Source organism: Myotis yumanensis, unplaced genomic scaffold (genome assembly GCF_028538775.1).
Source record: "Myotis yumanensis isolate MYYU_CA2020_CCGP unplaced genomic scaffold, mMyoYum1.0.hap1 SCAF_12, whole genome shotgun sequence".
NCBI lineage: Eukaryota > Metazoa > Chordata > Mammalia > Chiroptera > Vespertilionidae > Myotis > Myotis yumanensis.
This window is the reverse complement of record NW_027223763.1, coordinates 11,397,937-11,423,119: the sequence shown is the minus strand read 5'-3', so window position 1 is coordinate 11,423,119 and position 25,183 is coordinate 11,397,937. Positions and strand designations below refer to the sequence as shown.

Here is a 25,183-nt window from a genome sequence, read left to right as displayed (position 1 = left end):
TGACAGTGATGAGCACCCCTCTGCTTTCACCTCCACTAACTCCATCCTTACATCATTGTGAAGGGGAGACTCCTAGGATCCCATTCCAGATGGGGAAACTGAGGCCAAGGGAGAGGAAGAAATCACCACGATAGCAGTGGTAGTAATGACTAAAAGGATGGCACTGGTCACCAATTTGCATTTTATGAAAGGTTAGTTTCCAGAATTCCATCCCATGGGCTGGGCAGTCTCTCCCGATGTGGCTGCGCCCATCACCGAAACCCAGACACCAGTTTTGAGGAGGTGCTGGGCAGGGGCTCCAGCTAGTAAATCCTCCAACAAGGGAGAGTGATTAGTGTTGGATGCGGTGGTCGTCAGCTTTTGTGCTGCTGACAACTCCTCCCTTGAAAGGCCCGGCAGGCTCGTTTCGCAGGGGCCCTGGCGGGCCTGCTCCAGCCTCTGTAATTATGCCATTCACCAGTCACCCAGGCCCGCGCTGAACTCCTGACCCAGCAGTGAAAGACTTGGGATCTCATTACTAATCTCTTAAGCCACCTCGTCCTCCAAAATACATCCATTTAAGTTGGAGGCCACGGCTTTGGGGGTGGGAGCCAGGGAGAGGGAAGGACCAGTGTAGGGACTTCTCATGACATGGCCAGGTTCCCTCGCTGGGGCCTGGCTTTTCCGCTCTGTGCGGGGCAGGCCTTGCCCAGGGTCAGCTGTTCTGCTTAGAGACTAGGAGACTAGGAGGCCTTTGGAGAGGGAAGGCCATCTGGGCCCACCTGTTTGTAATCTCAGGGGTGCGGGTGGGGGACGGGGCCTGTGTTTGTTTTAATTATTATTATTGTTGCTGAAAAGGGAGGGTACAATGAGCAGAAACTGCTAACATCTGGAGGCTGCTGTCCAGCTTACGTAATCCCTGTAGCAGAAGAGGAACACGGGATCCCCAGCCAGATGGTCCGTGGGTGACTTCATGGCAGCCGTGCCTTCTCCAACAGCGACATGCTGACAGGGTTGGGAGAGTGGGTGGTGGGACCTTCCTGAAATTCCTAAGGGGTGAGAGGCAGAGGTTTGGGAGCTCCCAGAGATCTGTCTTTCATTTTGGAAGTCTCCGGTTATTTTTTCCCAGACAAAGCCCATATTTCTCTCTTATGCATTCATTAATTCATACATTCACTCCTTCAATATACACTGATGTAGCACTGATTATGTGTTGGGTCCTTTATTCCCCACGGTCTACATGAGAAAATGGATCCCGGGGCAGGGGGGGGGGGGCGGGGGGGGGGGGGGGAGAAAGGTAAAAAATCCCTTCTCCTGAAGAGCTCCCAAAGCCATAGAGGGAACTGGGTGGAAGGTCCAGCAAACACTCCTAGAACAGCACAGCAGGTTCTGGGTTCAAGGGGTGCAGAGGAGGGACTGGCCCCGGCAATCTCGGCCTGAGGGCCGGGTCTGAAATGCAGACTTATATCAAGTGGGCCCTGGAGAGCAGGGGCTGGAGAGAGAGAGGCAGGAGAAGGGAAGCTGGGCCACAGCTGAGCCATGACCAGCCTGTTTCCCCAATGATGTCAACAGCAGAGGCATGAAGGATAAAGTTCAAGGTGCAGAATCTTGCTGCAAACAGATTTCTGAGCACATTTTTTAAAAAAACACATGGCTAACTTTCTGTGCTTCCAAATCTTCCCGTTTCTAAAACACTGATACTGAAAGCAACTCATGCCATTTCATTATTCTAGATCAGCATAGAAAAGCAGTGTAGACTCCAGATTAGATCAAAAGGGCGCTGTTAGCTCTGACCAGAATATTCACTCCAGAATATTCACTCGACACTAGATGAGAACTCAGAGACACTGCCTGCACTGCGGGAAAGCCCTGGGGCACAGCCAGCCGGAAGCACCGGGATCAGGATCTTTATTTCAGAGCCCAGAGGCATTGCCAGGTCTAGAGAAGTAGGCGGAGCCTGAGACGGTCCAGTTCTAGACCAGAATAAGGTACGGTGATTCCAGAGCAGGAACAGGCACTTCTGGCTGCTCTAAACCCCTCACTCCAAAACCACCTCAGACCAAGAACACAAACCCAACCAGTCTGAATCCGAAATGCCCTCTCTACTGGCTCCAGAGTGGACTTGGGAAACGCAGCCAACTCTGGGGCAAAGCACTGAAACTTGGGAACCACCACTCAGCTCGGAGCCGTGCAAAGCGGAGCAGAGTGTCTTCAGGAGCCTCCAGCCTTCCTGGCCTTTCTCTCAGAGCCCTGAGATACTCGTGGGTGAGTCAAGAAAGCAGTGACCGTATCCCAGCTGTGGGCCTGCCTGGTCACCGAAACCCTCAGTTAGAAATAGCCCAGTGGCAGTTAACAGCAGTCTTGACCACACTGGCCTTTTGAAGACAGGTCAGGGGAGTGATTTTTCACTGAAAAGCATCTCTGTGTTAAAAGAACAAGACTGCCTCAAGTTCCTGAAACCAGGGCTTGGTTGTTTTGGTTTTCCTCCCTTCTCCCCCTTTCCTGTCTTCACCAGCTGCCGCATTCAGATCTGTGTGTTCTGCCTTGTATCCAGGATAGAAGAGGAGTCACTGTACCTGCCGGGACCCCACTCAATGCCAGGAGGGCCATGCAGCACTCACCGGCCCTGATTCTCACTGAGCTCTCAGGGTCTCTGATCCCCACCTATAACTCCAGTGAGCAAAGGCCGAAAACCCACAGAGCTATTGACTCCCTCCTCTCTGCTTTAGAGGAGCAGACAGTGCTCTTGTCAGCGCTGCCTCCAGCGTGACCTCTCCTTGGAGGAAGTGCCAAAGGATGTAACGCCTGGACATATGCAGGCAACAGAAGGACGGGGATGGCTGATGCTTTCCCAGCATCTGCTGGCCTGCCAGCTCACACAAGGGCTCTCATTCCTGAGGACAGGGTGATGTTTCCCTCCGGCCTGCCCCTCCAGAATTCAGAAGCAGGGGTGGTGATCATGACATGCAAACTGGGGGCTTTGCCCACCAAATGCCCAATGGAGATGTCTGACTTATGTGTCCACCACCTCCTCTGCAGATTCCTGTGAGAGACAGAGAATCTTTTCCCCAGCGGGGCCCTTGACCCGGGCAGCCCACATCTGCACAAATGCAGGGTGCAGAAGCAGCTGTTCTGAGATGAGGTCTCTGGGCACAACTGCAGCATGACCTTGGGTCCCCAACATGAACTCTTCAACAACCCCTAGCCCTGCCGCTTTCCTGAACCTTCCTTCGAGCAGTGGAAGTCACACACACTTCCCAGTCCAAGGAATGTGGACTGAAATCTAAGCTTCTGCCATTGACTCTCAGTGTGACCTTGAATCCTTCATAAAGCCCTAATTCCTCCACTGCCAATGAGGCAGAGGATGGTGCCTGCCCTGGAGGATCTGTGTAAGATGAGCACACGCAAGTCTCAGACACAGCCCCACACACTAGACACATACAATGAGCATGTCCCTCCTCCATCCCTCCCTACTTCTTTCTTCCTGGCTCTCAAGGACCACAGTTTTGGGTTCAAATTCTAGATTTCCCTGTCCCACCCCTGGGCCAGCTGCAGAAGCCTGGGTGAGTTAGTCAACCTTTGTGAGTCTTGATGCACTCCTCTGGAAACCAGTGCAAGTTAGCCGCTACCTGTGTGAAACGCTGGGTGGAGTCGCGAAGTAACTGCTCTGGCAGCCGGGCCATTCACACTGCTCCTGTCATGATCATCAGCACTTGTCATCACAATTATGTTACTGTCATTGCTGTCATTTATTACTGCTTAGTCATTCCTTTTCCTCTCTCCGAATTTCTGTTTTCCTCTTCTCTTCTCCTTCCTGCCTTCTTCCCTTTTTTGCACTTTCACACCCTCCTGGGCTGGGCCTCCCCCTGGGAGACCACTCCGAGGGTAAACCACAATGTCTCAAGCCAGAAAGACAGCCCGCTCCGTTTCTATCCATCTCTGTAGGACTCTAGTTGTGGGGACATTCCCGAGACCCCAATCTTTCCCAGAATAAGAGGCAAGGGTTAGGGCATTAGTCCTGAGGCCCAGTTTCCTACTTTCTGTGCAAAACTGTCACAGTGCAAAATGCAGGCGTAGTCATAAATAGTCATCGCATGCCTGCTATGTGCCATCCCCTATTCTTGATGCTGAAATTCACGGCAGTGAACACAGAAGAACAACAACATAAAATCCCTGCCTTTGGACAGATAACATTTCGGAGTGGCGGGCGATCATGGAGGCACTGAGAATTCGGGGCTGTGGTCAGGATGGGCCTTCAGGACATCTCCCCCCGACTCACACGGTGGCACACGCCTCGTCTGGAATGTAGGGGACACATCAGGGGACTTAAGGCGCTACTCACTCTGGTCACCTATTTTAGGAACAAGGGGATGTCACCTGGCACATAAGAAAATCATTTAGAGACACTTATTTGTATGTTTAAGCCAATCATAAAGGAGGCATCGCTCAGCAGGGGCTGTTCCCAACAGTGTCATTCAATGGATCATAAACATTCTCCGAGTATTCTGCATGTGGCCAGCCCTATGCTGAGCACTGGAAATACCTAAAGGGAGAAGATGGAGCCCAGTCCTTAACTGTCACAGGCCATTTGGCACAGAAAGCCATGAACACAGGCAAATGCAAAGGAAGAGGCAGCCTGCGCGCTGGGCCGCTGGGGGATTCAGAAGGGACAGGTATTGTCAGAGAGCGAGGGTAGCACATCGCAGCGCGGGCAGTCAGAGGAAACCACAGGCAGAGGTGCCATCTGCGCTGGACCTGGGCGGATAGTTAATCGAGGTGGAGAAGCTGTAATCACCATGTAGGGTGCCAGGTGGGTCCTGGTAATACCAGGGGAACTATAAACTATAGGATTGTCTAACCACTATGCTGACGCCTAAAGCTAATACAAAATAATAGTGAATGTAGAAAATATATACTTTTAATTAAATTTTAAAACATTAAAAAAAAGAGGTGGAGTACTGAATGATGGATGCTCTGGGCAGGAGAAATGGAACCCCCAAGGCCTAGAATGCATCCATAAGGCAGCAGACTGTGAGGAAAAGCTGGTAGAGATCACGCAAGGCCCAGTTTGCAGAGGCTGTGGGTTTTATAGGCCATGGGGAACCATATAGAAAGCTCCACAGGCAAGAGATCACTGAGACCATGTTTGTTGTGAATTATGGAAAATGTACTCCAGAGGCAAAAACCACCCATTGAGCACATAGGCAGACTTAAAGGACATAAGACATCGTAACACCAAAAGATGAGTGTGTCCTATCTCACTCTGGGAAAGAGAAGTATTGTTATTATTTTTTAAATGTTAAGAGAGGAAGCTGCTGCGGCGGCGCTTCCGGCTGCTGCTAGTGCTCGCCGTGGTGTCCGTGGGGCTCTGGACTCTTTATTTGGAACTGGTGGCGTCGGCCCAGGTCGGCAGGAACCCCCTGAACCGGACCCGAACAAACAGAGGAGATTCAGCTGAGAGACAGTCTGCAGCCAGGAAAGACAGAGAACTCCTAGAAAATGGGGATGGTTAGAGATTGAGGCTGAAACCTCCCCCTGTGCGCCAGCTCAGCGGCGAGACCGCGCCATCTTGAGTAGCTGTTATCCACATCCAGAGATCGGCTACTAACCCAGAGGCAACGGCTCTCAAGCAGCGCAACTACATGAACTCAAAGGAGACCTGCTTCCCTCCACGGAAAGCAGATTCAAGCAACAGCGGCCTCCTGATTACCACACGCTCTGTCTGGGGAACAGTTGCTGTGTGTGAAGCCTCCCTCCACCAGCCAGAAGAGCCACCACAGCTGTGAACAGCACCCACCAGAGGCCCTGCTATCAATGGAGGAGCCGCTGCTAACACAACCGCCCAAGGAGCAACCACAGTCCGAGGAGCCACTGCCACCCAGGGAGCAGCCACTGCCACCCAGGGAGCAGCCACTGAACGACTCAACAACTAGATATGTCAGTGAGATCAAACATGGGTAGACAAAGAAACCCCCAAAGGAAAGAGAAGGAGGACTCGCCAGAAAAGCAGCTAAGTGAGACAGAGATATGCAACATGACGGAAAAAGAATTCCGAATAAGGGTCCTAGAGTACATGCACCGGATGTGCAAGAAGCAAGAAGAAAACAGATGAAAAAATCAACAACTTATGCAAGAAGCTAGAAGAAACAGATGAAAAAATCAACAACTTAAGTAAGTCCCAAGAAGAAATGAAGAGCGACATAGCCGCAATAAAAAACACCATTGAAAGTATCAACAGTAGACTGGGAGAAGCAGAGGACCGAATTAGTGAATTAGAAGACAAGGAAGCAAAACACACTCAAACTGTACTGCAAATGGAGAAAAAAATTAAAAGACAGGAGGAGAGCCTAAGGGAGCCTTGGGACAACATGAAACGAAACAACATACGAATAATAGGGGTGCCAGAACAACAGAAAGATGAACATGGATTAGAAAATCTATTCGAAGAAATAATATCAGAAAACTTCCCTGAGGTGGGGAAGAAAAAAGTCACACAAGCCCAGAGAGTCCCAAACAAGGTGAACCCGAAAAGACCCACACCAAGACACATCATAATTACCATGGCAAATGTTCAGGACAAAGAGAGAATCTTACAGGCTGCAAGAGAGAGACGGAAAGTTACATACAAGGGATCTCCCATTAGATTATCAAATGATTTCTCAACAGAAACACATCAGGCCAGAAAAGAATGGATGGAAATCTACAAAGTGATGCAAAGCAAAGGACTGAATCCAAGAATACTCTACCCAGCAAGGCTATCATTCAAAATTGAAGGGGAAATAAGAAGCTTCACAGACAAAAAAAGGCTAAGGGAGTTTATCACCACCAAGCCAGCCATGCAAGAAATGCTAAAGGGACTGGTGTAAAAAGAAGAAATAACAAGCTCAGAAAGAAAACAGCCACACGCAAAAAAAGAAATGGCTACAAACAAGTACCTTTCAATAATAACTTTAAATGTAAATGGACTAAATGCTCCAACCAAAAGACATCGAATGGCTGAATGGATAAAAAAACATGACCCATACATCTGCTGTCTACAAGAGACCCACCTCATTAGAAGGAACTCACACAGACTGAAAGTGAAGGGATGGAAAAATATCTTTCACGCAAATGGAAAGGAAAAGAAAGCTGGGGTAGCAATACTTATATCGGACAAAATACATCTCAAAGTGAAGGCCATAACCAGAGATAAGGAAGGCCACTTCATAATACTAAAGGGATCAATACAACAAGAAGATATAACCCTGGTAAACATATATGCACCCAATGCAGGAGCACCCAAATTCATAAAAAAACTCCTGGAAGATATCAAAGGAGAGATCGACAACAATATAATCATAGTAGGGGACTTTAATACACCACTGACATCACTGGATAAGTCCGCTAGACAAACAATCAGCAAAGAAACAGCAATCCTAAATGACTCACTAGACCAGATGGACTTAATTGACATCTTCAGAACACTTCACCCCAAAGCTGCGGAATATACATTCCTCTCAGGTGCTCATGGGACATATTCAAAAATAGACCACATATTGGGTCACAAGCAAAGTCTCCACAAATTCAAGAAGATTGAAATCATAAAAAGCTTCTTCTCAGACCACGATGGCATAATGTTAGAAATAAACTACAATAAAAACAACCCAAAATACTCAAACACTTGGAAGCTGAATAGCATGTTATTAAATATTGATTGGGTTACCGATGACATCAAAGAAGAAATTAAAAACATCCTGGACACTAATGACAATGAAAACACAACAATCCAAAACCTATGGGACACAATGAAAGCAGTCCTGAGAGGGAAGTTTATAGCTCTGCAGGCCTATCTCAAAAAACAAGAAAAAATGATAGTAAATCATCTAACTCTTCAACTCAAAGAATTAGAAAGAGAGCAACAAGAAAACCCCAGAGTGAGCAGAAGGAAGGAGATAATAAAGATTAGAGCAGAAATAAATGACATAGAGACCAAAAAAACAATACAGAAAATCAATGAAACCAAGAGCTGGTTCTTTGAAAGGATAAACAAGATTGACAAACCTCTAGCCAGGCTCACCAAGAAGCAAAGAGAGAGGTGCCAAATAAACCAAATCAGAAACGATAGAGGCGAAATAACAACAGACCCCACAGAAATACAAATGATTGTTAAACAATACTACGGACAACTCTACTCCAACAAACTAGACAACCTGGAGGAAATGGACAAATTCCTAGAAAAATACAACATTCCAAAACTCAATCAGGAAGAATCTAAAAATCTCAATAGGCCAATAACTATGGAAGAAATTGAAGCAGTCATCAAAAAGCTCCCAGCAAACAAAAGCCCAGGACTAGATGGCTTCTCAGGGGAGTTTTACCAAACTTTCAAGGAAGAACTAAAACCTATCCTCCTCAGACCACTACAAAAAATTCAAGAGGAAGGAACACTTCCAAGCTCATTCTATGAAGCCAGCATCACCCTAATACCAAAACCAGGTAAAGACAACACAATGAAAGAGAATTACAGGCCAATATCCCTCATGAACATAGATGCCAAAATCCTCAACAAAATCTTAGCAAATCGGATCCAACAGTACATCAGAAGGATCATACACCATGACCAAGTAGGATTTATCCCAGGAATGCAAGGATGGTACAACATCCGTAAATCAATAAATGTGGTACATCACATAAACAAATTGAAAGAAAAAAACGACATGGTCATATCAATTGATGCAGAAAAAGCATTTGACAAAATCCAACACCCATTTTTGATAAAAACTCTCAGCAAGGTGGGAATAGAAGGATCATACCTCAACATAATAAAAGCCATATATGACAGGCCCACAGCCAACATCATACTCAATGGACAAAAACTAACACCATTTCCCCTAAGAACAGGAACAAGACAGGGATGCCCACTCTCACCACTCCTGTTCAACATAGTCCTGGAAGTATTAGCCATTGCAATTAGACAAGAAGAAGAAATAAAAGGCATCCAAATTGGAAAAGAGGAAGTAAAACTGTCCTTATTTGCAGACGACATGATATTATACATACAAAACCCTAGAGACTCCATCAAAAAACTACTAGACTTAATACATGAATTTGGCAATGTAGTAGGATACAAAATTAACCCCAAGAAATCTGAGGCATTTCTATACACCAATAGTGAACTTTCAGAAAGAGAGATTAGAAAAACAATCCCATTTACCATCGCACCAAAAAAATTAAGATACCTAGGAATAAACTTAACTAAAGAGGTTAAAGACCTCTACTCAGAAAACTACAGGACGTTGAAAAAAGAGATAGAGGAAGACATAAAGAGATGGAAGAACATACCATGTTCTTGGATTGGTAGAATCAACATCATCAAAATGTCCATACTACCCAAAGCAATCTATAAATTCAATGCACTTCCCATTAAAATACCAATGGCCTACTTCAAAGATCTAGAACGAACTCTCCAAAAATTCATCTGGAATAAAAAAAAGACCCCGAATAGCTGCGGCGATCCTGAGAAAGAACAAAGTAGGTGGGATCTCAATGCCAGATATCAAGCTGTATTACAAAGCCACTGTTCTCAAAACTGCCTGGTACTGGCACAAGAACAGACATATAGATCAGTGGAATAGAATAGAGAGTCCAGAAATTAGCCCAACCCAATATGCTCAATCAATATTTGACAAAGGAGGCAAGAACATACAATGGAGCCAAGAAAGTCTCTTCAATAAATGGTGTTGGGAAAATTGGACAGATATATGCAAGAAAATGAAACTAGACCACCAACTTACACCATACACAAGAATAAACTCAAAATGGATAAAGGACTTAAATGTACGACAGGAAACCATAAAAATTCTAGAAGAATCCAAAGGCAACAAAATCTCAGACATATGCCAAAGCAATTTCTTCACTGATACAGCTCCTAGGGCAGTTGAAACTAAAGAGAAAATGAACAAATGGGACTACATCAAAATAAAAAGCTTCTGCACAGCAAAAGAAACTATCAACAAAACAACAAGAAAACCCACTGCGTGGGAAAACATATTTGCCAACGTCATATCTGATAAGGGCCTAATCTCCAAAATTTATAGGGCACTCATACAACTTAACAAAAAGAAGATAAACAATCCAATCAAAAAATGGGCAAAGGATCTAAATAGACACCTTTCAAGAGAGGACATTCAGAAAGCCAAGAGACATATAAAAACATGCTCAAAGTCACTAATCATCCGAGAGATGCAAATCAAAACAACAATGAGGTACCATCTCACACCTGTCAGAATGGCTATCATCAACAAATCAACAAACAACAAGTGCTGGAGAGGATGTGGAGAAAAAGGAACACTTGTGCACTGCTGGTGGGAATGCAGACTGGTGCAGCCACTATGGAAGACAGTATGGAGTTTCCTCAAAAAGCTGGAAATGGAACTCCCATTTGACCCTGTGATCCCACTTCTAAGAATATATCCCAAGAAACCAGAAACACCAATAAGAAAGGATATGTGCACCCATATATTCATAGCAGCACAATTCACCACAGCTAAGATCTGGAAACAGCCTAAGTGCCCATCAGTAGATGAATGGATTAGAAAACCGTGGTACATCTACATGATGGAATACTATGCTGCTGTAAAAAAGAAGGAACTCTTACCATTTGCAACAGCATGGATGGAACTGGAGAGCATTATGCTAAGTGAAATAAGCCAGTCAATGAAGGAAAAATACCACATGATCTCACTCATTCATGGATAATAAAGACCATTACAAACTTTTGAACAATAATAGATGCAGAGGCAGAGCTGCCTCAAACTGATTGTCAAACTGCAGTGGGAAGGCCAGAGAGGGTTGGGTGGCAGAAGGGAGGGGAGTAAGAGATCAACCGAAGGACTTGTATGCATGCATATAAGCATAACTAATGGACATAAGACAGTGGGGGGTAAGGGAGGCCAGGGGATTGTCAAGGGCGGGGGGTGGGGGAAGGACACATATGTAATACCCTTTGTAATACTTACTATAATGTTTTTTTAAAAATAATAAAAAAAATAAATAAATTAAAAAATTATGTTAAGAGAGGTGGTGTGGTACACTAGAAAGTGCATGGGCTATGGGGCTAAAAGAACTAAATTTACTCCTGTTCTACTACTTGGAGTAGGGAACCTTGTGTGAACCTTTGCTTCCCCATCTGTGAAATGGGAACATAATTCCTATGACATAGATTGGTTATGAGGATTTCATGAAACAACTGAACTGAATGACTTTAGATACCAGGTCTGTACCAAGCACTGTTCCAACTGTTTCATGGGTGCTCTTTGCTGGAATCCCCACAAAAATTCCCACTTAATTTTCCCATTTTACAGATGAGGAGTCTGAGGACCAGAGAGGCAAAGTACCTTGCCTGCGATCTCACTGTAAGTGGCAGCACTGGGATGTGATCCACGCTGGAGAATGTGATCCACTCTTCCTATCCAATGGGAAGCCCACCATCTCCATGTGGTTATTTAAATGTAAATTAATTAAAAGTTCAGGTTCTCAGTCTCATGAGCCATATTTCATGGGTTCAACGTAACAGGTGGCTAGAAGCTCCTCTACAGGACCGTGCAGGTGCAGAACACAGCTGGTGTGGAGCCTGGGCTCTCAGTGACATGCCCTGCCTGCTCCGGGGCATTAAACTCCCACCCACAGCTCCCTGCTGCATGGCAGTGTATCTCCTCCCTCACTGCACTGAACTGATATTCAGTCCCTGGACCTCTTGCCCCCCGGCAGCTGCACCGCAGACCTGGACCTGGGTATCAGTCAGGTCGCATCCATATTCCTGAAGCCGACATCCTGCCAGCAAACCAGATCGCTCCTGAATCTATGTATATTTAAGAGTATGTATATTTAAGATCACCTGTTCCAGGATGGAGAGAAATGCAGACGTCAGCCAAGGGTCCCCTTTCTCCAACTGCACAGATGGGTCCAGTTTGGGAGAGGGTCCCAGAGTGGGCAGCAGCCCAGGGAAGCAGGCCTCTGGGCAGGGCCCTCTCTCACTGCCTGTCTGGGTCCATCACTCTGTGGAAAAGGAACATGCACACATGTACCCAGGGGCCTCCGGGCACTTGGATTTGGCTGACGAATTAGGAGTCTGAGGAAACCCAGGGCTGGCTTGGGAGAGAGGGCAGAAGGCCCTTTTGGGTCTGGTTCTATCGATAACACATCCAGGCTAATTTAAAAAGATTGGGGAGTGCAGAGTGGGGGTCAGGGCCATGAAAAACAAACACAAACAAACACATACACAAACAAAAACAAAAAATCTTGTGCACAGCCAAACCCCAACTCCCCCCAGAACCCCTCCTCGGGGCCTGGCTTGAGAAAGTTTCCTTTCAGATGTAGAGGCATGAGCATGAGGTTCCGGGGACAGAACCGAATCCCCGAGCAGCGGGCTCAGCAAGCTCGACTGGCTCCTGCTTCCTGAGTGCATCCCAGCCTCGGAGAGCGGACACTGTTTACATTGTTCACATGTTTCTTGGGTACCGAACATGAAACCAAATTATACAGCAAAGGCCAGGCTGGCTAAACACCACTGCCCCCACTTAAAGCAACAATGATAATTTAGGGAAGAAGAGAAGAGATGAAAGGCAAGAATGGAGAAGGGTCTTGAGGGAGCCTGGGTGAATGACAGGGATGGGAGGAAGGGCCTGGTGCTGAGTCCCATGATAGGGCAAGGAGACGTGGAGCACAGAGACGGTGCAGGGGTAGTGGGTTAGGCCTGAGGAAGAGGCGAGACAAAGGCCAAGGAGTCTTCCCAGAGGGGCGGTGGCGTGGGCTGGCAGTGCTGGGTACGCCCGAGACCACAGAGCCTTGCTTGTTCTCGGGCTTCGAGTCAGGAGCCAATGGCAGGTGAGAGATGAAGATGGGCTCCTCCACCCAGGCCTGCCCTGCGCCATCGATACCTGTTTGCCACATAATGAGGCCTGCTAGGCCCGGCTTCTACTCAGGCTCACCCTTCCCCTTCCATGTACTTCCCCTGAGGTGAACTCCACTGTCCACGCATAACAGCAGCTGGCCAACATCTGTCTCTTCTTATTAGAAGGCCCTATTCCAGTGTCCCCTGTCCTCCATAGACAAGACAGACGGCTGGAGGGCAGTGGCTAAGTCATTCATCTCAACCTCTACCCAATGCTCCAAGTGATGCTTTGGACGTAGTAAGTCCACTATGAGATTACACTGCTTTTGAATCCAAATATCAGGACGATTTCCTAACAGCTAGGAGATGAAGGGGTTTAAGGAAGTTGTTTAATCGAAGTCAAATCTTAATAAGTGAAGGGAGACCAAGAGACTCTTAAAAAAGTCTCTCTCTGCTTTGATTTCTATAACCAAAAGAGTATTTCTTAAAAAAATAAAATAAAACCTCAATTGTTCCTAATTGGGTCTCTCAGTTGCAGTAACTTCATTGGCAGCAAGAAGCACTCCTTTAAAAAAATTTTCAGTGGCTATCAGAAGGAAAATGACATCCTGGCCAAGCACCTGCCATATGGAAGTCATGCTCCTATTTTATGGATAAGGAGTTGGGCAGGGACAAAGACAACTGGCTCAGCTTGCCCAAAGGGGTCAGCTAGTAAGTGGTAGACTCCAGGCCTGAGAATTAGGTTTATCTGGTCCTCAATCTCGTTTTTCTCTTGAAAACTTTCATCACTGCAAGTTTCCAAGGCCACTCATGGTGCCTGGCACTTGGAGGCACTGAAAGTGTGAATGAATGCAGGCAGAGGGAGCAAGAGAGGGTGGGGAGGAGAGGCCTTTGCGGGGATCCTGAAAAATGTGATGGACTTAAAGTCCCTCCTAGCCCAAGGCTCCCTGACAAGTTCAAGGTAGTTGTAGGGACCAGCTCAGGGGGCTCCTTTCTGACCCAAACACTGTTTGTTTGTAACTCTCCTGGAGAACTTCTGGGTGCCCCACACCAACAGGACAGGCTGTAACAGACCATGGACTTTCTGTTCTGTCTCCTCAGATGACTTGCACATGTGCTCTTGAAACATTTTTCAGAAACCACCAGGAGAAAGCAGATCCCTTGGGTATTGGAGAAAACTTCTTGGAATCTTCTCTGACATTTCTGTGTGTTCCCTTCGCCCCTCCTCCTCCCTCCACCATGGGCAGATGCGGTCCCAAGTCACTAGTGAGAAGAGCCGCATGCTTCGCTGAAGACGCACATGGGGAAGGGACAACCCTTCAAAGTGACCTCAGCACTGGGTGTGAGTCCAAGGTTTCTCTCTGCCCTTTGCAAATAACATCATCTAACCAGCATCGGAGAATTGCTTACCCATGCAAGATTTCTGAGAGAGGCTTTTACGATGTATACCAGTAGTGTGGGCTAAGAAAAGGAAGTAGGAGAAAGAGCGCCATAGGTGACGGGGGCTCATCTCTCTGAGACTCAGTTTCTTCACGATGAGAGAGGGGAAGTAAAAGTTCTGTTTTACACCCTAGGATAGGGTCTGGCATACAGGAGGTATCCCGGAGATGTCACTGCCTTCCTCAAATGAGTACCCAATTGCTAGCCGTCTGCTGAAAAGCTCCCCATCACATTCCGGATGAAGTCTAAGTTCCAGCACCTGAAGGATGTCCCCATACACCTTTCTAGCTCATGTCTCTTGACTTTCCCTTTATTTTGCATTGACTTGTGAAAAACTTGTAAATGGAGCGAAGTTTCCTCTTCCCTCTGCAAGTGTTCTGTGTGTGCTTTTCCTACTTTTTCTCCCAGAACCCAGAAATAGTCAGACATACATCCCAAATGAAAGGGATCTTTTACACTCGGGCTGAGAGCTTCAAACTTTTCCTCTGTTTCTCCCATATTTTCAGGGACACATTTTAAATGCCTCTTGAAGAGGGCAACACTTAACCTTAAAGAATGAGAGCCTACAGGTGGTGATCTACGCAGCATGGCAGAAACAGCAGGGAAATTTGGGGGGACTGGAGAGGGACCCCCCTTTCTTGGTGTTCCCTGAATGCACCCTCCACAAGCAGAGAAGCGAAGGCACTGGCTCCCTCAGCTTATTCTCCTGTGTCAGTTACTGAAGCGGGCGTGAGCTGCCTGGTCCTGCAGGTCAGTCCATATGAACCAGTGGCGTGCACCCTGGTTCAGGCCTGCGAGGGTGACCCCATAGTCCATCACCCAGCTCTCAGAGCCTCACTGACCCAACCTGTCATGCGAGAACAGCAATTCCTATTTTTGTTGGAGGATTCAGAAAAATGGATGCAGAGCCTGGAGAAACTGGATGTTATTTTTATAATTTGTTCAGGATCTTCTGAAAGTGGGCACAGGACTTTTCCTTTCCTGCATGCTGGCTCTCGCCCCTGCAGACTGAGTAAGCCCATAACAGTGTGGCTTCCTCGGGGTAACTCCCTCCGACTCTCACACTCCTGGGTCTTGGCTGGGATTTGGATGGACACACCCTCTGATGAAACGGTGAGCTCTATGAGGGCAGCAGAAAGGCCAGAACTTCTTTGCAGTCTCTCAAAATGCCTGGCACAGTCCTGAGGCTGCAGTGAGCATTTGCTAACACAACTGTGTTGAACTCAACCCAGTGTTGACTGAGCTGTACTGGGTGGGTCACTGTGGCCAGCCTTTGGGCGAGGGTGTTAGGGGAGCCTAACATGATTGAGAGAGGAAATTAACCTTGGCCCTACCCACACTAAGTGGAAAAAACACACCCAGGGCTACATGTTTTTGCTGATTTGCTCCCTTAATCTCCACCAGGTAGAGGGTATCATTTCCTGTTTCTGGAGGAGGAAACTGAGGTTCCCAAAGGAGTCATTTACTCCAGGTTCCCAAGGAAGAAGAGAAGCGAGGAGGGCAAAGCCACATCTGCATTGCTTCCTCTTCACCCATTAGCGCCCATGCTCTCTACCTGCCCACAGGTCTCAGTGCAGAGTTCAAATAGACTTCTGTTTGATCAAGCAAATAAATGAATTAATAAAAAATTGCTACAACACAAGACAAATCATGATTTGTATTCTAACAGAGGCACGAAGTATTATAGGCATGCCAAGAAACAAAGCGAATTGTCAAAGGACCCAGGGGATGTACCCACTAAGGGGTTGATACAATAAAATAGGAAGTCAGAGACCCAACTGCAAAGGAAGTGGAGATGATTAGGTCTCCAACACAGGCATCTCCTGTTCCATCACCAGCTCAGTTGGAAACCTCCTGGTGGGGGCCTCTCTACCGCACAAGGCCATCCGACCTTGATCTCAAGGTTTTCTTTACCCTGACTCTGAAACTACTGCCCTGGATCTGCTTAGCCTAAGTCTTAGCCTTAAAGGATTAACCAAGTGAACTGGTTGGCTGAGGGAAGGTCCATGATTCCTGGGAGAACACTGCACATTCCTGACTGTTTGGTGTTTCCACACTTTCCCTAGGCCATTGTGGGAGGAGGGAGGTGCCTGCTTGGAAAAGAGGAAACTGGCTTTGGTAGAAATGCTGGGGGTGGGGGCAGGATAAAGGAATAGCTACATCTCGTTTGGGCTGCCTTTGGTATAAAGTACTAGAGAAATGTGAAACATGGAGACAAAATAAGAACAAGATGGGATCTTTGCAAAAAGCACCTTTAAATCAATCCATTTCTGAGGTTCCCAGAACAGAGAAAACTGGATTCTCTGGGTTGATTTCCATGTTTGTTCTGTTTCAGGGACTTCTTGAATTCCAGCTGGGCCAGGAAGGTACATGGCCAAAATATCCAAAGAATGTCTCTTATTATAGGATGTTCAGCCCAATTTGCACAACCAGGAAGTTTTGATACTTCTGGTAACATTTGAATATAAAACTAAATGTTCAGGATGGAGTAACTTAGTCCTAACCAAATTTGGGGATCTTGCATGAGGAGAATGGATGAGAGAGATCTGAAACTGTTAAAGTGGAGAGCTTATACAAAATAAAAAAAATCAAGTTTTAATCAATTTTCTGGACTCCTATAGCACAATGACTGTTTCTTCTTTCTAGCAGTCACGGTGAAACCCTGCCAACTTACTCGGACAGGGCTTGTCCTCCCCAGAGAATTCTCGTGCCTAAGTCTTGTACACGGACAAGGCCAGAAGTTGGGTCTTTTCCCCCCTTTTTTTGTTTCTTCCACAGACTCCAGCATAGGGCCAAGCACATGACTTCAATAGACACTTGTATTTCTCATTTTTATAGCATCAGGGGAAGACAGAGTAGGACAAAACGGGTTTATAAAGCTAAAATGGAAACAACCATAGTCATTTCATCACTGCCCAAGTTCATAGACATCCCAATGAGCACCAAGGGGCCAGGGAATAGGACCCTCGGGACAGGGAGTGGAAGCAGCCTGAACTCAAAACTGTGGGTAGTGCCCATGAGTCAGGCAGAGATTTCACATACCTCACAGGGTCTGTACAGTGACAGCAACTTTACGATCTGTCCACCTAATGACTCTTTCTGCTTGTTTCCCAGGGGTACTGCCAGGGATCCAGTTACTTTCAACTTCTGAACATGATCACATACATATTCCCAAGCTTCTGCTATCATCTTCCATGACATCCTTCCAATCCTAGATTCTCCACGTATGGGCTATGGGACCTTGGGGAAGCCACTCCGCCTCTCCGTTTCTCCAAGATGGGCAATACTTCTTAGCTTGAGGAATGGCAAGGGGATAGGCTATGAGATGTATGAGTGTCCAGTATGGTGGCTGGTGGACCTGGAGACCCCCGGTCCCCTCCACTACTCTCCTGTGTCTACTTTGGTTCCTACTCTCTGGAATCCTGCCCCTACACTGCCTATTTTTGTAGGAATGTTTACGTGTTTTTGTGTGTACATGTATGCGTGTGTGTGTGTGTGTGTGAGAGAGAGAGAGAGAGAGAGAGAGAGAGAGAGAGAGAGAAGGGCTTAATTGTGTAGGGGGAAGGTGCATCTAAGTACTTCCCAACTCCTTCTCTCAAGCCATCAACTTCTTCACTGGAGTCCCTGACAGAGTGAGAATTAGCTACCAGCCTCCCCTAACCACAGCACAAGATAATGAGCGCCATGGTTATACCTCGTCCCCCTCTGCTGTGCTATCAGAAGGGAGCTAGTTTCCACTCCACAAACACCCTTACTCAGTATTACATAGGCTATGTGTGTGTGTGCACATGTGTGTGTGTGCGCACGATGGGGGTGCAGTGTGTGAATGATTTTTAGGCATTTGCTTTCTGAGGGGGACTTCAGGAGACTGTTCAACAGCCCTCCAGACCGCCCTGCCTGACCCTGTACCCAGCCTGCACATACACACCCTCCCTGACCCGGTATTCTCCAGTGAGTTGAACTCATTATGGCAAATTTAGTTACAGCTGAAGTCTCCTTGTAACAAAGATTATGTCCAAGCCCAGAGTAATGGAACCTAGTCGATTTCATTAAAATAAAATTGGTTGCAATGAATAATTCAATAGGATGATTTTGTTTTCTCATCTCCTCTTTGTAGTATTGATAATGATTTTTTTAAATTGGATTTTTGTTTAGGAAGACATAATTGCCCATAATTCCTGACAGCCCGCTCCTTACCAAAGTGGAATAATTGCCCCATGAAGTCCCTTTCAAACGCTAAGACTGGAAAAGTCTTTCTCTCCTCTTCTCACAATAGTAGCAATAACCTTTGTGTGATTTTTAAGCACAGCTGCTACCTCACTTCTTGCTCATGTGAGAGTCTGAGTGTGTTAATAATTCCCTTGTTTGAATGATGTTTTTGAGACATTTCTAGGAAGGGTTGCCTGTGCTGAATTTGGAATTCCTGGCTCTATTGCCAGCCAGCCCTGCCAACCCTGAGCAGGATGTTCTCTGTCATACAGATGTGGTTCTTGAACATTGTCTCTTAGTGTTGTTCATCGTATGTAGCAATGTGTACACGTATGAGTGTGTGTGCATGTGTGTGAATCTATAATCAATTAAACACACATTTCCTGAGCAGCTAGTCTTATCTGGATCCTGTACTTGAAGAAGGGGACAGAGATAACTAAAACTCAAAACAGTTATGAAAGTACCAGCAGCCTAATGGGGGAGCCAGACACACGAACAGATTACTAGAGTTTGTGCAATTGGGTTTAGCCAAACATAAGTTCCTCAAGTACAGAGATGGCACAGGGGTAGGATGAGGCCTAGACATTCATTCATTTACCCATTCATTCATTCACCAGGCGGGCACTGTCCATGAGAAGCATCAGGGAATACCGTGCTCCCATTTCTCTCCACACACTCTCCTCAGGGCAGTCATGAACAAATGCAAAGGAAGAAATAGGGAATCTAATAAATGTAAACATAAGCAAATGGGTAAATGAGAAATGATCAGATAAACACTATAAAATAGGTAAGTGAATGTACCCATCTTGTACCTCATCCAATGGTTTTTTACTGGGCCCCAGAAGAAGGTCACATCTCTCTTTTATCTAGAAATCAGGTCTATCCCCCTGACCCTGAATCAGGGAAACAGTATAATGACTCATCTACAAGGCCAGGCGGCAAGCTGGCCTCAGAGGCCGCCACTGGGCCAGGCGGTCAGAAGCACTGAGTCGTGTCTCTGGGAAATGGGAGTCTCGGAAGAAGGCAGGTGCTTGCTCAGCAGGATAATTGGAAAGGGGGCTCCGGGGACAGCACAGCCATCCCTAGAATCACATAAGCTCTGGTGGCCCCAACACTCTTAGTCCCTCAACTGAGCGGAGAGTCCTTTGGGGAAGAACCCTGGAACGTAAATAGTGCATTAGGGGACTGGGGAATGAGTCACAGCTTTTTAGAGTTGGGAAGGTCCTTGGAGATCAAGCTGATCTACTCTCTAATTTAAAGATGGGGAAATATGGGGGCCAGAGAGGTGAGGAGACTGGTCCAAGGCCACACAGCAAATTCACAGGAGAGTGTTCAAGGAGTACCCACCCCCCCCCCCCCCACACACACACACAATAAATTGTGGGACTCCCCCGAAAGAATGTGTTCTTCCCCACTGAATTCCAGTGGTATGTCCAAAATGGAATTCTTTCCTAAATGTGAATTATAACAGGTAGAGACATAGGAGGACAGTCATTACCCTGATGTTCCTTCCCTGTGCTTAGCTACTCAACGTCTAATCCCAGAGAAATGGTACTCTTGAGGCTCTGGAATTACATTTGGCTAGAGTTATGGTCACATGGCCACATCCAATGACACTACCTTCGAGGCGGGAAGCTCTGAGGGACAGAGTGGAGATTCAGAATATGGGCAGGAAATGCCACACATGGCTGGCGTCTTACCTGGGATGCTGCCGGCTGGCCAATGATGACCCAGCCTGGGCATTGCTGGTCTTGATGGGAAACTGAAGCATTGGATGCCCACTGATCTAGGAACCCTTGGGGCGTGTAGACACCACAGTCCTTGATGCTGGTTTTTTGTTCAAACTCCTCACATACCCCATCACCATCGTGGAAATAGCACCGGCTGGGTTCATCTGCAGGAGAGACAGGGAAGGGGGAGAACAGAGAGAGATATTGGTCCTTTGGTCTCAGCCATCAGTAGCAACTGTGGAACTGGACCAGAAGAATCGTCAGCACTGTTAAAGCCCATCACTGATCATCACAACAGATCATTATTCAGCCTTCAAAAAAAAGGAAATCCTGCCATATGTGAAAACCGGAGTGGACATGAAGGGCATTATCATAAATGACATAAGCCAGTCACGAAAGGACATATACTGTGTTAATAATCCTGTACTGTACACCTAACATTTTAAGAGGGTAGATCTTACGTGTTTTTTACTACACACACACACACACACACACACACACACACACAAACTCACAAACATGTCCACCTTCATTACCCCAAGTGAGCCCACAGCAAGCTGGTGAGGGAGGCATTGTTATTTTAATTATCATGTTAGTCTTTCAGATCAGGAAAATGAGATCTCACGCATCATTAATAATCTGCCCCAGGTCACACAGTGTGTTAATGCCAGATCCTGGTTTCGAACTCAGGTTTTCCCTTTCCAGGATCTAGGGACATTACCTGATGTCACAGAACGACTCCAGTCCCAGCTCGGTAACTAAATTGCTCTGTTACTTTAGACAGGACTCTTCCTCTCTGGCCTCGATTATACTTACTATAGAGAAGGGCGTTAGACCACTGGGATGCTAGGAGCCCTTCCTATCTAATTCTCTAGGTTTTAAGGGCTAGTTAGATACCTTGGGCATTTCAAGTAAGCCAACCAAGCCTTGCCCATTCTGCAATAATGGGCTTCATCTCCTAAGGGGTGACTTTATTTCTAACTGACGGAACTGAATCAGCTTATGAAGTCAGCACTCGCCTACAACACCTTCAAGAAGCCTTCCCCGTAACAGAAAACGCCCGGGTCAAGCAGAAATAAGGCTGGGATTTCTAGGATGCTGACTATCTGAAAAAGGAGTCTGTGAATTCAGGGGCAGCAGAATGTTGAGCCCCTTCCAAGCTCCAAAATCCCTTGTTTATTTCGCAGTTTACATAGTGAAATACTATAGAAAGAGCCAGAATAAATCAATTCATTACAATTCAATTATTTGAGGATGGGTCGGAGCCAGTGCGGACTCCAGTGACCACTAGCATGCCTGGCAGTTCAAGTGAGGGACGAACACAGGCTCAGCACTTCTCTGGAGCTCCAGTGTCCTGGTCAGTGTGGCCAACTCACAAAGAATAAAGCCCAGGCCCAATCCAAGAATGACCAGCCATCAATGCAGACTTCACTCATTAGCAACTCAAGACAGGGAATTGCAAAGAGGATAGGTTTTGGCATCAGGTAAAGCCAGTTTCCAATGCTAACTCTGCCATATATAAGTTGTGTAAGACTGAAACAAAATAACCTGTCTTCTCTGAACTTCATTTCCCTCCTCCAAAAAGGAATGGAGATAATACTTATCTTGTGTGGTTGCAGTGATTTCCTGAGATGGTATGTACAATGCCAGTGCCTCTCCCATTTTATCTATTGGAACTCTGAGAGCCCCAGCAGGTGAGGTGTTCAAAGAGCTAGAAGAAGAAGCCTGGCCTTTGACACCTAGCAGAAGGGTTTCTTTGTGTGGTATCTACAGAATAATGACTGCACAGCCTCCTGTAGATACGGTCATAGGGTTACCTGACTCTTGGTAACACCTTACTCCTCTTATAATATGAAGACCAGTAACGTAAGATTGTAGAAGGTCTATTCTTTAAGAAGACAATTTATTCCCCCCATCAAAGAGACCTCAGAGTGTCAGGAGTTGGGGCTAGAGTTGGAGTTCTCATGAAAGCTAATTTCTTCCTGATTATGCTTAAGACCTTAATAGATGTCTGCCTAGAATCAGCGGAAACTGGGAATGGAGGAGAGAAAGAGATAGATATAGGTGGGTAAATAAGTACCTAAATAAACAGATAATTAATATAGACAGATTGATATAGACAGAGTTAAAAGAGAGATAGGAGATAGAGCTAAAGAGAAGAAGAAGAGAGAGGGGAGTGGAAAGATGCCTGGTTTCTGCCCTAAGATCTTGCTGACAAAGCTACTCTGAGCCCCTTTTTTTGAATAACATCCTTGGACTCTGCTATTCATTTTTCTTGCCAGAGTCCCAGGGGCCCTTCAGCTACATCTGCCCACCTTCATCTGGGGAATTCTCTCTCCATTCCTACTCCCATGCCTCATGCACTGAAGGGAACATGGTGAGGAATAGAATACAAATGTGTGGCCAGGAAAAACAAAGGTAGTGACAACAAAACAAGAGAACAAGACTGGCCTTCTTGTTTTCATTACAATTTACTTAGTGCTTCTTAAATGCTTTATGCTGGGAGGGGAGCAGATTGTAGTGAAAAGAGTTTGAAGCTAAATGATCACCTTGCTGCCTGCCTTCCATGTAGTAGCTAGGTAGCATTGATAATAACACATCCCATTGGGAGGGGTACTGTGAAAACCTATTAGACTCTCAGTAAGTATCTGTTGAACGAATGAGTAACTAAAATTTGGCACCTCTGACGCATATACTCTTGTCCAAATATAGTTTAAATGCTGTGCTCTTTGAAAAAAAATTTTTACACTGGGTGTTAGGGGGAAGGGAAAGTTATTGAGACACCAGTGGCAACTAGCTTACAGGAGGTTGCAGGGACAGGCTGGTTCCCAGCTCATCCTCTCCTGACATGAGGGAACCCCTCAATTCAGATTCAGTCCCTTTCATTTGGTGACAGGTTTAGAAATCTGCTCTATCCAGTGAGGAGTCTTGATGTGGCTGGGGGGCATTGCCACGTCTGTCTTCCATGGTTCAGCTTTTACTTGAAAGACACTTTCTTTTCCTTTTGGAAGCAATGAGCTCAGCTCCAAGAGCCTGAGGCCAATGGACTCTGTAAGTGGACAGACACAGCTGATGCTGCTTCACATTACGTAATCTTCAATTTCTGTGGGCCTGCACCATGGAGCTGAAATGCATGCCTCTGCATTCCCGAGGCATGTCCAAGGGACACTGAGACAGACATAGATCGTCACCCCTATCTGAAAACTCAGAAAGCCACGCTTCAGGGAAATGAGACGAGTTTACCTTGATGTATCAGCAAACATTGGCATTCAAGCTATTGTTAAAAGGTCTCATCCTTGAATTCAGAAACCCTGGATTCAACCTCCTGATCTGCCCCTGGTTACCGGGTAATATTAGCATGTTAGTTCATCTCTCTGTTCCTCAGTTTCCCCATATATAAACTGGAGACAAGATTCCCCTTTAGACTGCCTCAATAAAGGGCTGGGTATGATCAACTACCATAATAGATTTAAGAGATGGGAAAGTGATACAGGTCTTAATGGCCCAGTGCCCAGTCTTAAGAGATTTTAGGAGGGAGGGATGTTATCATCCCCAGCAAGATAGATCCTTATCCTCAGAGGAAAACTGGTGAGGACTATCACTGCACTTCACCAGTAGTTTCTGAGTATCTGCTCGGTGACTGCGCTGGCACTGGGGATACACAAATGAATCCGACAGGACTCCTCTCCTGCAGGGGGATCACCACTACTTGGAAAAATGGGGGATGGCTTCCTGAGAAGATGCTTTGGGGGCAGCATCTTGGAGGATCTAAAGAATTTGTCCATGTTCAGGGAAGAGCATAACTGCATCTTGATCCTTGTGTGTGTGTATGTCTGGCAAGGTCACAGTTCAGGGAGTTCAATGGATCCTGGAGCCGAGACATTGAAAAGCTGATCTGAAGCCAGACTGAGGAAGGACTGCAATGCCCTGTTAAGGAATTTGAACATTATCCTTTAGAGATGGGGAGACCTTGAAGATTCTCCTGACCAAGAGAGGTGTGTTGTTACCTGTAAGGCTCACAGTCTTTGAGGCAGTGAGGTGTAGACCTGACTTTGCTTAGCAGAGGTTCCATTTACTATTAATTTGACTTTGGGCATATCACTTAGAATTTCTGAACCTTGGTTTCCTCCTCTGAATAATGGTTGAATGACTGACTGTTTAGTATGATGCTCAGATGGCTTGATCATAACAGATGATCAATAACTGGTCTATAATGATGATGATGACCTTGGAGCTGAAAGCAATGGTTTCATTTTACATGAGGGAAGCCGAGGTTCGTATGTTGTGGTGACTTATGAAAGCCTTCAGAGGAATTTCCAGTAGACAAAGGACTAGACTGATGGGTTTTGAACTCACAATGCAGTGCTCTTTCTATAGGCCAATGGACTCTGTAAGTGGACAGACACATCAGACTGGGCTTTCAGTATACAATTCTGGCAACAAAATCATGTTTGACTCTTTACCAAGTTTCAATATTATTTTGTGGAATCTCTGATTTCTCTTTTCAGAACAGCCACTAGTGTGAACTAAATATAACTAGTCTGAGAAGCTACTGGGAGTTTACCAAGTCTACAGCCCATTGAGAAAAAAACAAAACAAAACAACTCTCTGCAGATGGGGAGATGAGAGTTTTAAGTAAGAGGAGATGGATTTGGATTAGGATTCAAGGAGGAAGCAAAGAATTTGAACACAGACTCTTTGATAGGCTACCTTCCTAAGGGTGGATAGATTTACCTGTCTTTCTAAACTTCCTATTCATGAAGATGGGTCAGCTTTGGAGAAATTCGCATCTGTTTCTATTTCCAGAGGGAACAGTGACTGACTGGCATTGGGATAGTCTCTTTTAGTCCAATGATTACTATTTTTTTTTCTATTTTTTAAGCACCGGGAAAAAAAATAGTATTTTTTAAGTTCAGCTGTTTGTTTAGGGATGGATCCAACCACAACATGCTTC

The 25,183-nt window shown here is 46.0% G+C and overlaps 1 protein-coding gene across 1 annotated transcript in view; it reads right to left on the bottom strand.

Annotated features, from left to right (window-relative positions):
• Positions 1-25,183, bottom strand: part of PAPPA (pappalysin 1) — a 222,900-nt gene that overhangs the window by 73,259 nt on the left and 124,458 nt on the right. Inside the window, exon 10 of the mRNA XM_070430787.1 lies at positions 20,200-20,393. Coding sequence (XP_070286888.1) covers positions 20,200-20,393 — 194 coding nt within the window. The remainder of the gene's footprint in view (positions 1-20,199; positions 20,394-25,183) is intronic.